Genomic DNA, 16,845 nt, shown 5'->3' with positions numbered 1-16,845 from the left:
TAAATTGGGGTGAATTTTTATTTGAGTGTTTTTGGTGTAAAGTTAAAATCTTCGGAGTTATAGAGCAATAATTGAAAAAAATACGATTTGTCGGCCCCATTTTGTTTATAAAAAAAGTAGCACACTATATGCGGACTTTGCATACCTATATTAATAATATATAGGATCTTATAATTCGATTCCAGCAATAAAATTGCTGGTAAATAACCTTTCTTTGTACTTTACTAATTAGACCAGCGTATTATAACTATTTTTTTCTAAAATTTAAAGATTAGGCAAAAAAAAAATTATATTTTGTCGATAAAATATTAAATAAGCATCTCATCTTTATAATCTTTATAAGTTTGATCAATGTATCATGATTATTTTGTTTATTATTGCGATCGTAATTTGTTAATTAACAATTGAATTGTTGCTAAAATATTCGTTTAGTTTTCACCGGCTTCTGGAATTACAATCTATACCAAGAAAGCTTTGATGCCACTAAGTTATTTAATTATTGATTAATAATTACTTACCTAAAACTTTATTTGAAAATTAGAGTTTTTGTTAGGAAAACCCGCGTTTTGCGAGGAAAATTTTCGTCGGAGCAAATCGTGAAAAACATATCTCTATGCAGAATTTAATTGCGGTGAATTTTTATTAAGGTATTTTGGTTGTAAAGTTAAAATCTTTGGACTTATAGAGCAATAATTGAAAAAAATACGATTTGTCGGCGCCATTTTGTTTATAAAAAAAGTAGCACACTATCTGCGGACTTTGCATATCTATAATATAGATATGCAGATATAATATAGATATTAATAATATTATTATTAATATATAGGATCTTATAATTCGATTCCAGCAATAAAATTGCTGGTAAATAACTTTTCCATGAATTTTGCTAATTAGCCCAGAGTATGGGTAGACCAGGACATTTAGTACTAAAAACACCCGAATAAATAAATTTTTAAATACAGCACCTAGAAACTTGCAGTTTTTTGCAATATGTTCAGGATGACGTCAGGAAAAAAGTCTACTATTCAAAAATGGGTGGAAATGCATAATTGCACTGTAAAATGCATCCAAAATTGCATAAATACAAAAATAAAGTCAAAATCAGTATACTAAGGAACATAATTTATTATTTTGGGGGGTTTTTGGGGTCACTGAATACGATTACGCCATCAGAACTGATCCCTGGATCACCTGGTGCCCAAGGTCACGGCAAGAGACATCATCTTCTGGAGTTTCGATAGTTTTCGGCATTAAATCGATGCAAACAGATTACTCATAGGTTTTAGGGGTGGCTAAATAAGAATATGATATCAGAATTGACCTCCGGAATACCTGCTGCCAAGGGTCGCTACTAAGGCACGTCATCTTCTGGAGTTTCGAGGGATTTCGGCACTAAATTGATGTAACTGAACTACTCGGGGGGGTTTTTGAGGTGATTTAACACGAAGATGTCATTAGGATAGACCTTAGGATCACCTGGTGCCCAAGGCCACGGTAAGGGACGTCATCTTCTGGAGTTTAGAGGGCTTTCGGTATCAAATTGATGCAAATGGATTACTTACGGGTTTTTGAGGTCGCTAAACACGAATATGCCATCAACACCGACTTCCTGTGCACTTGGAGCCCAAGCTCATTGCAAGGGGGGTCCTCTTCTGGAGTTTGAGAGATTTCGGCATTAAATTGATAAAAATGGATTACTCGGGGGTTTTTGAGTCGTTAAACACGAATATGCCATCAAAACAGACCTCTTGATCACCTGGTGCCCAAGGTCACTGCAATGGACGTCATTTTCTAGAATTTCGAGGGCTTTCGGTATTAGATTGATGCAAACGGATTACTTACGTGTTTTTGTGGTTGCTAAACATGAGTATGATATCAGAATTGAACTCCGGAATATCTGGTGACCAGGATCGCTACTAGGGCACGTCATCTTCTGAAGTTTCGAGTATTTTCGGCATAAAATGGATGCAAATGGATTACTCGGCGAGTTCTTAAGGTCGCTAAATACGAATATGCCATCAGAACCGAATCCCGGAGAACCTGGTGCCCAAGGTTATTGCTAGGTGCGTCATCTTCTAGAGATTCGAGAGTCTTCGGTACTAAATTGATGTAAACGGATTACTCATAGGTTTTTGGAGTTGTTGAACGCGAATACGCCATCAGATCTCACCCTCGGAGCACCGGGTGCCTAATGCAGGTCATCTTCTGTAGTTCCAAGGGTATTCGGCATTTAATTGATACAAACGGATTATTTACTAATCCGATTTTGGCGTTCTTGAACACGATTGCGTCAACAGAAGAGAAACCAGAGCACCTGGTACCTAGGGCACGTCATCTTCTGGAGTTTTGAGGGTTTTCGGTACTTAATTGATGCAAATGGATTACTAATGGGTTTTTGGGGTTTCTAATCATAAATACGCCGTCAGAACAGACACCTGAGCACCTGGTGCCTAAGGCAAACGGATTACTCTTGAGTTTTTGGGGTTGCTGAATATGAATATGCCATCAGACCCAACCCACGCAGCATCTGCTACTTAAGGTAGGTCATCTTCTAGAGTTTTGAGTGTTTTCGGTACTAAATTGATGAAAACGAATTACTCATGGGTTTTTCAGGTACCTGAACACGAAAACGCCATCAGAAGAGACACCGAAGCACCTGGTGCCTAAAGCACGTTGTCTTTTGGAGTTTCGGGAGTTTTCGGTACTAAATTGATGAAAAATGGATTAAATTTTGGTTTTGGGGTTGTTGAACACGGTTATGGCTTACATGAGGAATTCTAGAGTATCTAGTGAATACGGTAATCACTAATAATGTCATCGCATTATAAAACTCATGTAAAAAAATTAATTAGATCAACATAGTACAGTTCGTATTCCGTAAACCCAAAAACATATGAGGAATTCGTTTACATCAATTTAGTACCAAAATTTTTCTAAACTCCATGATATACCTTAGGCACCAGGTGCTCCGGTGTTTGTTCTGACGACGTATTTGTCTTCAGCAACCCCAAAAACCAATGAGTAATTCGTTTGAATCTATTTAATACCGAAAACACTCGAAACTCCAGCGGATAACGTGCCTTAGGCCCAGATGCTCCGGTATCTCTTCTGATGGCGTATTTGTGTTTAGCAACCACAAAAACCCGTGAGTAATCTGTTTGCATCAATTTAATACCGAAAGCACTCGAAACTCCAAAAGATGACGTCCCTTGCTGTGACCTTGGGCATCAGGTGATCTATAGGTCCGTTCTGATGGCATATTCGTGTTTAACCACCTCAAAAACCCCCGAATAGTCCAGTTGCATCAATTTAGTGCCGTAATCCCTCGAAACTCCAGAAGATGACGTGCCTTTGTAGCGACCCTGGGCACCAGGTACTCCGTAGGTCAATTATGATGGCATATTAGTACTTAGTGACCCCTAAAACCCGTAAGTAATCCGTTTTGCATCGATTTAATGCCGAAAACCATCGAAACTCCAGAAGATGACGTCTCTTGTCGTGACCTTGGGCACCAGGTGATCCGGGGATCAGTTCTGATGGCGTAATCGTCTTCAGTGACCCCAAAAACCCCCCAAATAATAAATTTTGTTCCCTAGTATAGGTACTGATTTTGACTTTATTTTTATATTAATGCACTTTTTGATGCATTTTATGCACTTTACAGTGCAATTATGCATTTCCACTCATTTTTGAATAGTAGACTTTTTTCCTGAAGTCATCCTGAACATAATGCAAAAAACTGCAAGTCTCTAGGTGCTGTATTTAAAAATTTATTTATTTTGTGCTAAATGCCCTGGTCTAGGGTCTCCTTAAATAAACCATCCTTAAACGCTGCTGGGCTACGCGGAGCATTAGCAAGTGAGATTTTCCGGCCAACAGCCTCCTCTGCGATTTTAGGATCCCGACTACAAATAATGAAAAAACTAAAAGTGCGGATTTAGTGCTGAAATTTGGTTACGTGGGGTTAGAATATTATTTGGAACAACTTTTTCAAATAACTTTTTGCGATGTCTCGAACGCGAAGTAAAATATCAAAGTAAACAAAACGGTGTAGCGTGTGTAAAAAATTTATGGGGAACTAAGCCTCCCTTGCCTCCTCTGACCAGCCGCCACTGACGATATTGCATTTTGTTAACAATTTTCGTCTAAACAATTGTTTTACTTTTAAGGTTTTCCTACAATAATAACACAACGATCTGAAGATAACAAAAACTATTATTATAAAGAAGTGGACGATATAGACGATAACATATCTATCGCATTTTCAGTAAAAGCAAAATTTGAAAGTCATATTTTTTTATGCGATTCAGCAATAACGTCAAATTGTTACTGGATAATGCTTGGAGGAAGCAGTGGAACAGTTTCAGCTATTCGAAAATGCTCAACAAATCCTGTTCCTGTATCTTTAAAAAATTATGCTGAGGGTTCTTGTAAATTAAATCATAATCCTATTAAGGTAAAGAAATAATTTGTGATGTTTTTTAGTATAGTTAATATTAAATTATGATAATTTGAAATTGATTCAAATCGATGGCTATGATTGTATTATTATTTTTTGAAGTTATACTTCTTTAGGCGCGATTGGGAGTGAATATTTATTATTCTGCGCTCGCGCACACCGACAGTATGGCGTTAGTTGCTAAATCTTTCAAGTTATGTATAAATATATAAGTGCAAAAAAGGCGCCAAAAAAATATATTAGTGTTTTTAGTAAATATATTTATTATAATTTTTGTGTCTTTGGATTGGTCTTCCTCGGGAGTAAGATATATATTAGTAAAACATCTATATTTATTATACTTCACTTCGTCTGTTTGTTACCGTGAATTTTCATTATGTCCGATGCTATCTGAACAGAGAGCTCGTAGAGTTATTGGTATAGCATTCGGCTAGAGATCGAGAGGTCTTGGGTTCAAATCCGGACCATTCCTCTTCTTTTTTTTATTTTTGGAAAGTGGTAAGCATTAAAATTAGTTTACTATTTAACTAAAATAAAAATAAACTGTTTAAAGTATATTTATTTCATTGAAATCATATAATAGAAGTATCACTTCTTACGTGCGTACAAAGTACACACACATTCTTTTTTTATTTAGAACATCGCATCGACCAAATTGCCATTAGAGACCAATTAATGGATTACATTACAATTACATTACAATTAGGTTTATTAAATTTTGTAGTACTTATTAATGTCTTTCAAAAAATGTAGAATACTGTGAAAGTTACAGTCTGCACCCAGAGCTTCTAGAAGTGTTACTGGTATCTTTTTGTTATTTCGTTGATTATTATAGAGACGACATTCACATAATATACAGTCGGAAAAATGAAAGAATACCCATGAACGATCATATCAATCACATATTTTATATTTATTTTGCTGTTTTTTTTTCATAAACAACAAACGAGAGAGATAGATTATTAGATAATAATCTGAATAATATGTGATTGATGTGATCGGTCATGGGTATTCTTTCATTTTTCCGACTGTACGTTTTATTGTTTTAGAAGTTTCACACCGCGACGATTCGCACTTTTTAATTAAATAATCATGCTTTAGCCTAGTATGAGTATGACCGAGCCTGAGGCGCGTTAGTATTTTCTTAGCTGCTCGAAGTGGACAAAACATTCCATTTATCTATGCTGGGTTTCACTTGTTTTAATTCTGAATTTGACGCACTCCATTTATTTTTCTACAGATTTAATATTGATTTTCTTTATATAGACAAGGCGAAAACGGCGGGTTCGTTGGAAAAAATATACCCATGAGATTTTTTTACATAATCATATTCCTGAGACACCCCAGAATAAGGTGCAAGAAGTCGCCCACGCGAAAAGTGGTCCATTTTTTTTTAACAATTTTTTTGTAATCAAATTGCAAAAATCAATATTTTCGGCCTGGACAACTTTTTTTTAGATTTTTCGGACCATTCCGGACAGAAAAGGTCTCTTATAATTTTCTCTAAAGTTGGTCGTGTTCGAGTTATAAGCAATTTAAAATTTGAAAAACGCGAAAATGGCCATTTTTAAGACTTAATAACTTAATAACGTTAAAAATTATTATTATGAAAGTCAGAAAAAGACTAAATCAAAGTTTAAAGTCGCCGCTACATGATCCTGAAGAAATCTGTGTCATTGATTTACTACTAAGCTGTTATTTTTAATTAATAACAATGAGCGGTTAGATCGTATTGACGCGGCTGTAAATGTGAGTGAGAGTAAGATGCACAATTGGACTGCTGGAATGGCTTCTCTCTAGCACTCAGCATTTACAGCCGCCGCACACGTGCATGGCGCTTATTATTAGTACTTAAAAATAACAGCTTAGTAATGAAATAATGACAAAAATTTCTTTAGGATCTTGTAGGGGGGCTTTAAACTTTGATTTAGTCATATATTGACTATAATAAGAAAAACGCGAAAATAGCCATTTTTAAGACTTAATAACTAGGTTAAAAATGATTATTATTATTATGAAAGTCACAAAGTGACTAAATTAAATTTAAAACCCCTCCATCATGATCCTGAAGAAATTTGTGTCATTAATTTATTACTAAGCTGTTATTTTTAATTATTAATAATGAGTGGTAGGATCGTATTGACACGGCTGTAAATGTGAGTGCGAGTGAGATGCGCCATTTGACTGCCTGAATGGCATCCCTTTCGCACTCATCATGGACGGCCGCCTAATACATGCACGGCGCTCATTATTTTTACTTAAAATAACAGCCTCATTATTTTTACTTAAAAATAACAGCTTAGTAATCAAATAATGACAAAAATTTCTTCGGAATCTTGTAGGGAGGGTTTTAAACTTTGACACAGTTACTTTCTGACTTTCATAGTAATAACTTTTAACCGAGTTATTAAGCCTTGAAGACCGCCATTTTTCGTTTTTTTTTTTCAATTTTAAAATGCTTTTACCTCGAAAACGACTAACTTTAGAGAAAAATTATAGGAAACCTTTTTTATCCAGAATGGTCGAGAAAAGCTAAAAAAAATTATTCCGGCCAAAAATATTGATTTTTGCAATTTGATTAAAAAAATTGTTAAAAAAAATTTGGACCACTTTTCGCGTGGGCGCGAAATCTTATTCTTGAATCTTATTCTAGAATGTTTCACGAATGTGATTATGCAAAAAAATCTCATGGGAATATTTTCTACAAAGAACCCGCCGTTTTCGCCTTTTCTACGTTTTTATATTCGTTGATACCGATGTGCTTACAATTTCGGAAACATCACTCACTATCGCGTCTTTCGCACTAATAGTCGAATTAGTAACGAAAGGCACCAAAATAAGAAAGGCAACAAAAGGCAATTTCGTTGCCTTTTATTCCTATATGAGATAGAATCCAGATGAAACTTATCTCATTTTGATTGATATGAGCTTGATGAAGGACAGCCTTAATTCCTTTTTCGCGGATTTTTAGAAACAGTTGCCGGATGCTTTGTATGGCATCTGAACATGCTGAACAGACTCACTATAGTCTGGGCAGGTTATCGGAGAATAGGCCATTTTTGGGAAAAGTTATTTACCAGCAATTTTATTGCTGGAATCGAATCTTATCAGTGTATAAATTAATAATATAGGTATGCAAAGTCGGCAGATAGTGTGCTACTTTTTTTATAAACAAAATGGCGCCCGAAAATCGTGTTTTTTTTCATTTTTTGCTCTATAACTCCGAAGATTTTAACTTTACACCAAAAACACCCAAATAAAAATTCACCGTAATTAAATTCTGCATAGAGGCGGGTTTTTCCCGATTTATTTCGACAAAAATTTTCTCCGGAAAATGCGGGAATTTCCAACAAAATCTTTAATTTTCAACTAAAATTTTAGATAAGTAATTGTTTATCAGTAATTTAATAACTGGGTAATATAAAAGCCCTTTTCGTATATATTATAATTCCAAAAGCCCATGGAAATTGAATGAACAGTTTAACAACAATTGAATTGTTAATTAAAAATTTACGGTCGCTATAATAACCAAAATAATTATGATACATAAGAATAACTATGATTTTTGTATAAAAAAATACCGTACCTATCTAGTGTTCTTTACAGAATTGAAATTGGACTATTTACGAGGCCTCAGGAATATTTTAAAATTATAAACAATTTTTTGGCTTATAAACAAATAGAATATCTCGGAAAATATTAAATTAAATTAAATCATGAAAACGGTATCGGAAAAAAAGCGGCCGGACGCTTCTTCTAAAAGAAAAAACGTTTAATTTTGATAAGCGTTTCCTGAGACACAATCGGTAAATTTGACCGGCATTTACGGCAAAGTTATAAACTATAGGATCATAATTTTCGAACCATCACCTTTTTATTTTTATCCTCTTTCTCTACACCCATTTTCATATCTTTAAAATACTCACAACATATATTATTATAATAATAACTATCAATATTACGAATGAAAATTGCCAAAAATAGCAAAATTCCAATCAAAAATTGTATTGGAGAAAATGTAATCTCTAAGTTACAAATCGGTATACTTTAAAAAAATACATTTTTTCGGCTTCCCATGAAGCAATTTTCTTCATTTTTTTTGTTCCCAAGTAACTCGAGTAGAGCCATCCAACTAACGCATTATCAAATGTCAAAGTTGCTTTTGTTTTGTTATAATAAATTAATTTATTTATTAGAACAAAAATTTTTAATTTGTTTAAACAAAGATTGGTTAAATAATTATACAGCTTTCAAATGAGAATATTTGTGTTTTAACGTTAAAAGGTACACTTGTGGAATGTTTATCTAAAAAAAGTCTACAACTGGAAAAAATATTGAAAAAAATATGTAGTTTTCTTTTCTTATAAATAAATTAATCTATTATAAAAAAACAAAAGCAAGTTTGACATTAAATGATGTTAGCGTTAGTTAGATGGCTCTACTCGAGTTACTTGGGAAAAAAAAAGAATGAAGGAAATTGCTACATGGGAAGCCGAGAAAATGCATTTATTTAACGTATTTATACCGATTTTGAACTTCGAGATTACATTTTCTTCAATCTAAGTTTTGATTGGAATTTTGCGTGAAGTGAAAATTTTTGGAAATTTTCACTCGTAATATCGATAGTTTTTATTATAATAATATATGGTGGAGAAAGAGGATAAAAATAAAAAGGAAAGGGTTCTATGATCCTATTGTTTATATCTTTGCCGTAAATGCCGGTCAACTTTTACCGATTGTATCTCAGGAACCGCTCATCACAATTTAACGTTTTTTCTTTTAAAAGAAGCGTCCTGCCGCTTTTTTCCAATATCGTTTTCATAGTTTAATTTAATTTAATATATCCCGAGATATTCTATACGTTTATAAGCCAAAAAATTGTTTATAATTTTAAAATATTCCTGAGGCCGCTTAACCTTTGGAGTACGATTATTTGACTTACTTAGATTACGATGATGGGTCAAGCGTGACCCATTCTCATTTTATTTATAAGGATGTTTTAAATAGTCATTAATCAGTATCTTTAATTAAAAAAAAAACAAACAAACATAACAATTATAATCCTAAATTATTGTATTTAAATTTTTTAAGATGGTTCCCATGGGCATACACTAGTTCGCTCCGGCGGCCATATTTTAATACCTTACAGAAAAAGGGCATAGGTAAATTCGCTCCGGCCATATATTTGAATAAGTATACCCGAATAAGTATACCCGTAAACAGAGACATCTACGATTTACGTGTACGTACAAACATATTGAAAATATTCTTCGAAATCCGAAGACCGGGTCAGGACGGACCCGGCATCATAGATGTTACGTAGAGGAAAAACTAATTTGGATGTTCACGAATTATATACGAAAAAATAGATTGAAACAAATAAGGAGAACTTACGATCAATCGGATTTGTAAAAAAATTATTTCATAAAATATTAAGAATTTATACAAAAATCATTTTTTTATATTTTTTTATTTTTTTATACAAAATATTTTTGTATACAAAAATCATAGTTATTCTTATGTATCATATTTATTGTGGTTATTATAGCGACTGTAAATTTTCAATTAACAATTCAATTGTTGCTAAACTGTTCATTCAATTTTCATGGGCTTCTGGAATTATAATCTACACGAAAAGGGCTTATATATTACCCAGTTATTTAATTATTATTGATAAACAATTACTTATCTAAAATTTTAGTTGAAAATTAAAGAAATCGGTAAAAACACGTCTCTATGCAGAATTTAATTACGGTGAATTTTTATTTGAGTGTTTTTGGTGTAAAGTCAAAATCTTTGGAGTTATAGAGCAAAAATTGAAAAAAACACGATTTGCGGGCGCCATTTTGTTTATAAAAAAAATAGCACACTATCTGCGTACTTTGCATACCTATATTATTAATGTACACAATCATAAGATTGATTCCAGCAATAAAATTGCTGGTAAATAACTTTTCCTTGTATTTTGCTAATTAGCCCAGAAGCCCAGAGTACTAAGTGAGTCTGTTCAGATAATAATATATTTGCCGTTTATGGTCAGATTGGCTAGTTCTATGGCGCGATAGAGAGCATATAGTTCAGCTGTATTACATTAGGTAGTTTGAACTTAAGAGGATCGGTACGTATTTTCGGCTGCAATGCTATTCAAATGGGGATTAATTTTTTTCGAATCCTGAGAAAACTAATAAGTATTTTTGAAAAATTTAAACGCAGAATGAAAGATTACGTTATTAGCGAGGGCCGAAAGTCCCTGAGAACTTCTATAATGTTTATTTTAATAAGTTACAGGGGTGAAAAACTAAGAGAAAATTTAGTGTGATTTTTAATTTCAAATATATCATTCAAAATAAACTTTTTATTTATTCTAAGGGACTTTCGGCCCTCGGTAATAATTTAGTCTTTCATTCTGCGTTTAAATTTTTCAAAAATATTTATTGGTTTTTTCAGGATTTGAAAAAAATGAACACAATGCGTGGCAATATTTTCCAAATCTATCTTTGTTTTACAACGCACTCCGCCGAATATAATATTGTCAGCATATATTGTCAGTCAGACACTGACAATCAGTGACAATTTTAAATATTTGACATTGCATCGGAAATATGTTGAGTTATTGATTAAATATTATTGATATATAGTGTATTTGATAAATAATTGATTTAAGACGTGAACTTAATAAAAAGTTATTTATTGTGTATAATTTGTGAAAGATCCAAGCAGAGAATACATTAGGATAATATATTCTGTGATCCAAGTATTTTGTTGTTAAAGATGTTCAAAATTGTAAGCGTTCCATAACAATATATTATTAAAAAATCACTTTAACACTTTTCCTCTTTTCTCGATTGAGTATTAGTCTTTGTTGTACAAATAAATTATTACAATCACTGAATACATAGTTAGTGAAAAACTTATCACTTTTATTAACTGAATAATAATTTGCAATTATAAAAATAACAGTTATCCAAGAACATTCAAAACCCATCTCTTTAAATTAATGATGACATTTTCAAGTAGAATGACATTCTAGTAATGTTTACATATCCATACCAGTGTGAATTTTACTACACGTAATTTGCCGTGTAAAGACAGAAAAAGTAGGGATACACGTAAAATATTTGCGAATTATGTACCCATAGCCTTAAAAACCTTCTCTGGAGTTACTACAGATGCTCCCATACCTTCAGTTGTTTTTTAACCATCAGTATATATCTAGGTATGATTTTTATAACGACTAAGGATTTTTCTAAAATGGGAAATAATAATTAAATCATGATTAGTGGAGTTTTTGTCAAATGACGTAAGCTCAATACGCATAATAATTTAGAAGTACAAATTTAAAGTCTTCTGTATTTTAAAATAGTTCAAACGACCCGTGACGGCACATAGTTTTACTAGATTGTTATGTTTATGGATATATTTAGGATTCTTCTTCTCCTTCTTTAGTTTATCGGCCTCCACCTACCTGGGTATTTGGCCAGTTCATCGTCGCGGAATAAAGGGAAAATATTTATATTCTAATGGCATTTATCGTATGTCATTGTAATAATATATACCAGTTTGTTGAGATTGGAGTTTGATACAGTTTTTGAAGGAAATGAAAGAAGATTTACTATGGAAAATAGAATCATTTTGTAAAAGTACAAGTTTTCTATGAATAGTTCAAACGATCAAAAACACTTGTAACGTCACATAACTGTATTTGCTACTGACGTTTATAATGTCTAATTTAAAATTATATACAATTATTGTGTTTACTTTATTTTTGCGGAATGTAAACATATAGCCTGATGACGTCACGATCCATTTTGAGCTGGCTGGTATAATTTGAATTTTTAATTGTCTTTAGGAGCCAAACGAAAGACAAACAAAACTTTTTTTTTTATATATGTTTTAAATTATGTTCTGTTGTGATTTATAACATTTTTTTCGAATTTAAAATTTTATGCAAGTTCCCTATTCAACTTTCTATCAAAAGTAACTATGTAATAGTAGTTTCAGTGGATCTTTTTGTTGTAGTGTTTGCTAACATAGATGCAATGAGATTGGTGTACTGACTTTAGAAGACTATACAGGGTGTCCCGAAAAGATTGGTCATAAATTATACCACACATTCTGGGGTCAAAAATAGTTCGACTGAATTTAACTTACCTTAGTACAAATGTGCTCATAAAAAAAGTTACAGCCCTTTGAAGTTATAAAATGAAAATCGATTTTTTTCAATATATCGAAAACTATTAGAGATATTTTATTGAAAATGGACATGTATCGTTCTTATTTCAGGAACATATTAAAACAAAATTATGTGAAATTTGTCCACCCCATAAAAATTTTATGGGGGGTTTGTTCCCTTAAATCCCCCCAAACTTTTGTGTACGTTCCAATTAATTCATTATTGTGGTACCATTAGTTAATCATAATGTTTGTAAAACTTTTTTGCCTCTTTCTATTTTTTCGATAAACCAGTTTTTATCGAGATGCGGCTTACTTTTTAATATATTTACATAAAAATTTTATGGGGGTTCTGTCCCCTTAAACCCCCCAAATGTTTGTGTGCGTTCCAATTAAACTATTATTTTGGTACCATTAGTTAAACACAGTGCTTTTAAAACTTTTTTGCCTCATAGTCTTTTTTTGGTAAGTCACATCTCATCGAGATGTGGCTTCTTTTTCAAAATATACCTAAAAATGTAAATTATAAATAAATTTTCAGATTATTAACAGGTCTCTATAATCGTACTTATCCATATACAAATATGTGGTGGATTTGACAAATATTCAAAATATCTCGATAAACAGTGGCTTATCGAAAAAGTACTAGGAGGCAAAAAAGTTTTAAAAACATTGTGTTTCACTAATGGTGCCACAATAATAATTTAATTGCAACGTACACAAAAGTTTGGGGGGTTTAAGGGAACAAAACCCCCATAAAATTTTTATGGGGTGCACAAATTTCACTTTAATTTTTATTTAAGATGTTGCTGCCATAAGAATGCCACATGTCCATTTTCAATAAAAAATCTCTAAGAGTTTTCGATATATTGAAAAAAAATCGATTTTTATTTCGTAACTTTCAAAGGGCAGTAATTTTTTTTGTGTGCACTATTGTATATAGGTAAGTGAGGTTCAATCAACCTATTTTTGAAACCAGAATCTGTGGTATAATTTATGACCAATCTTTTTGGGACACCCTGTATATTTAGTTTTAGTAGTTGAAAAGACAAATCCAGTTTCCTATAACCATTTTTCAATATCTAATAAGAAGTCCTGTGCAAGTTGTGAGAGGTTGGTTATGTTTTTGTTTTACCACTTTTTTACCTACTTTTACCTACTTTTTTTTTGGTTAAGTTTTTGCAATTGTGTTTACTTTGTTTTTGCGGAATGTAAACATATGGCCTGATGACCTCACGATCCATTTTGAGCTGGCTGGTATAATTTGAATTTTTAATTGTCTTTAGGAGCCAAACGAAAGACAAACAATAGCTATTTGTATAACAAGGGAGGAAAGTGTTACTTTTCCTCCCGAGAATGAAGTTTACTGCCCGACGCATAGCGGAGGGCAGTAATCATTCAAGGGAGGAAAAGGCACTTTACTCCCATGTTATACATATGGTTTTTCCACCTTCCTCATATAACAAGTCATTTTTTCATTTTTACTTAATTTATTTATGTAACTAACCAACAAAATTTATTAGAATTAAAACTAACAAGTAGGTACAATATAACTGTCAACTGTCAATAATAAGTCAAATTATTAATGTAAACATTGTTAAATCAAAATAACAATTTACTGTTTTTTACCATTCTGCAAAACACAGGGTGTTTTATAAATAAACGTTAAAATGTATAGACACTTCGTAATAGAAAATAGATATTGTACAGGGCGTCAATAAGTTATATTTCATGAATGAAATACCATGACGTCACTTTTACTTTTCCTCCCTAGGGAGGAAAAATATTTTCCTCCCTAGGGAGGAAAAGTACAACTTTGCTCCCTACAATCAGGTCCGGAAAATTAGACTTTCGGTAGAGGTAGGTGGAAAAAGTTTTTTTTTGATATATGTTTTAAATTATGTTCTGTTGTGATTTATAACGTTTTTTTTCGAATTTAAAATTTTATGCAAGTTCCCTATTCAACTTTCTATCAAAAGTAACTATGTAATAGTAGTTTCAGTGGATCTTTTTGTTGTAGTGTTTGCTAACATAGATGCAATGACATTGGTGTACTGACTTTAGAAGACTATATACAGGGTGTCCCGAAAAGATTGGTCATAAATTATACCACACATTCTGGGGTCAAAAATAGTTCGATTGAACTTAACTTACCTCAGTACAAATGTGCTCATAAAAAAGTTACAGCCCTTTGAAGTTATAAAATAAAAATCGATTTTTTTCATTATATCGAAAACTATTAGAGATATTTTATTGAAAATGGACCTTTAACATTATTATTTCAGGAACATCTTAAAACAAAATTATGTGAAATTTGTCCACCCCATAAAAATTTTATGGGGGGTTTGTTCCCTTATACCCCCCAAGCTTTTGTGTACGTTCCAATTAATTCATTATTGTGGTACCATTAGTTAATCACAATGTTTGTAAAACTTATTTGTCTCTTTGTATTTTTTCGATAAGCCTATTTTTATCGAGATGCGGCTTACTTTTTAAGATATTTACATAAAAATTTTATGGGGGTTCTGTCCCCTTAAACCCCCCAAATGTTTGTGTGCGTTCCAATTAAACTATTATGTTGGTACCATTAGTTAAACACAGTGCTTTTAAAACTTTTTTGCCTCCTAGTCTTTTTCTGGTCAGTCACATCTCATCGAGATGTGGCTTCTTTTTCAAAATATACCTAAAAATGTAAATTATAAATAAATTTTCAGATTATTAACAGGTTTCTATAATCGTACTTAACCATATACAAATATGTGGTGGATTCGACAAATATTCAAAATATCTCGATAAACAGTGGCTTATCGAAAAAGTAATAGGAGGCAAAAACGTTTTAAAAACATTGTGTTTCACTAATGGTGCCACAATAATAATTTAATTGCAACGTACAAAAAAGTTTGGGGGGGTTTAATTGAACAAAACCCCCATAAAATTTTTATGGGGTGCACAAATTTCACTTTAATTTTTATTTAAGATGTTGCGGCCATAAGAATGCCACATGTCCATTTTCAATAAAAAATCTCTAAGAGTTTTCGATATATTGAAAAAAAATCGATTTTTATTTCGTAACTTCAAAGGGCAGTAACTTTTTTTGTGTGCACTATTGTATATAGGCAAGTGAGGTTCAATCAACCTATTTTTGACCCCAGAATCTGTGGTATAATTTATGACCAATCTTTTTGGGACACCCTGTATATTTAGTTTTAGTTGTTGAAAAGACAAATCCAGTTTCCTATAACCATTTTTTCAATATCTAGTAAGAAGTTCTGTGCAAGTTGTGAGAGGTTAGTTAAGTTTTTGCTTTTGCCGAATATTACGAAATCGTCAGATATGGGCCTTTAAGTGGGAGTCTTAAATTTTTTAGAACATCATTTATGGCAATTTTAAATATAGTAGGACTTATAACAGATTCCTGAGGAATCCCATTTTCTAATTCCGATTCTAACGACAAGTTATCATTTACTCGAACTTTCCATACACTTTTCATATAAGAAGTTTTTTATAAATACAAGATAGTGTCCTTTAATTTCTATATCGTTCAATAAGCTGATTATACGGTGGCGCCAAGTTGTATCAAAGGCTCTTTCAATATCGAAGAATATTGCAATACAGCTTATTAAGAGAGAAGAGAGACGTCTTCATGTTCACAGCTTTCTAGGTCTATAATATTGTCTAGACTTGATCCGTTCTGTCACTTTTAGACCGGTCTAGTTAGACTCAAAAATAGGAGTGAGGTTACAATAATTACCATCAAGCTGAAAATTGGCAGGATTGTTCAAAATACCATCATAAATGAAATCTAAAAAGTCCTCATAAATCCAACGCGAGCTAAAAAATTTACGCGGGGTCAAAGGTCACCAAATATGGTTTTTAGCGATTTTTAGCGAAACGATGTTTTATCATAAAATTAGTTTTAACAAAAAATGTAGATTAGATAATTATCTATAAAAAATATTTTAATACTTCGTAAGAGCCAACGTTTTTGAGATACAACGATTCAAAGAGTTGAAAGAGTTCTAATCGTCATAATATGTATTAAATACACCACGTATATACATCACTGAAGCTCTATTACAAGTAAACATAATATTCCAGCGGTCAACTTAACTTATATTACACATGATAGCCAGAAGTGCCAACAAAAAAATCTTTACGAAGTGAATGTAACGCGAAAATAATAAGAATTATTATTTCAATTTTACGGCTTATTC

General features: G+C 32.3%; 1 protein-coding gene across 2 annotated transcripts in view; it reads left to right on the top strand.

Annotated features, from left to right (window-relative positions):
• The window catches only part of LOC114335080 (tyrosine-protein phosphatase 69D-like), a 729,328-nt gene that overhangs the window by 98,569 nt on the left and 613,914 nt on the right, over positions 1–16,845 (top strand). For both annotated transcript variants that reach the window (XM_050654333.1, XM_050654334.1), the window contains one exon: positions 4,170–4,456. In XM_050654333.1, coding sequence (XP_050510290.1) covers positions 4,170–4,456 — 287 coding nt within the window. The remainder of the gene's footprint in view (positions 1–4,169; positions 4,457–16,845) is intronic.

Source organism: Diabrotica virgifera, chromosome 6 (assembly GCF_917563875.1).
Source record: "Diabrotica virgifera virgifera chromosome 6, PGI_DIABVI_V3a".
Lineage (NCBI taxonomy): Eukaryota > Metazoa > Arthropoda > Insecta > Coleoptera > Chrysomelidae > Diabrotica > Diabrotica virgifera.
This window is presented reverse-complemented; position numbering and strand designations above follow the sequence as displayed.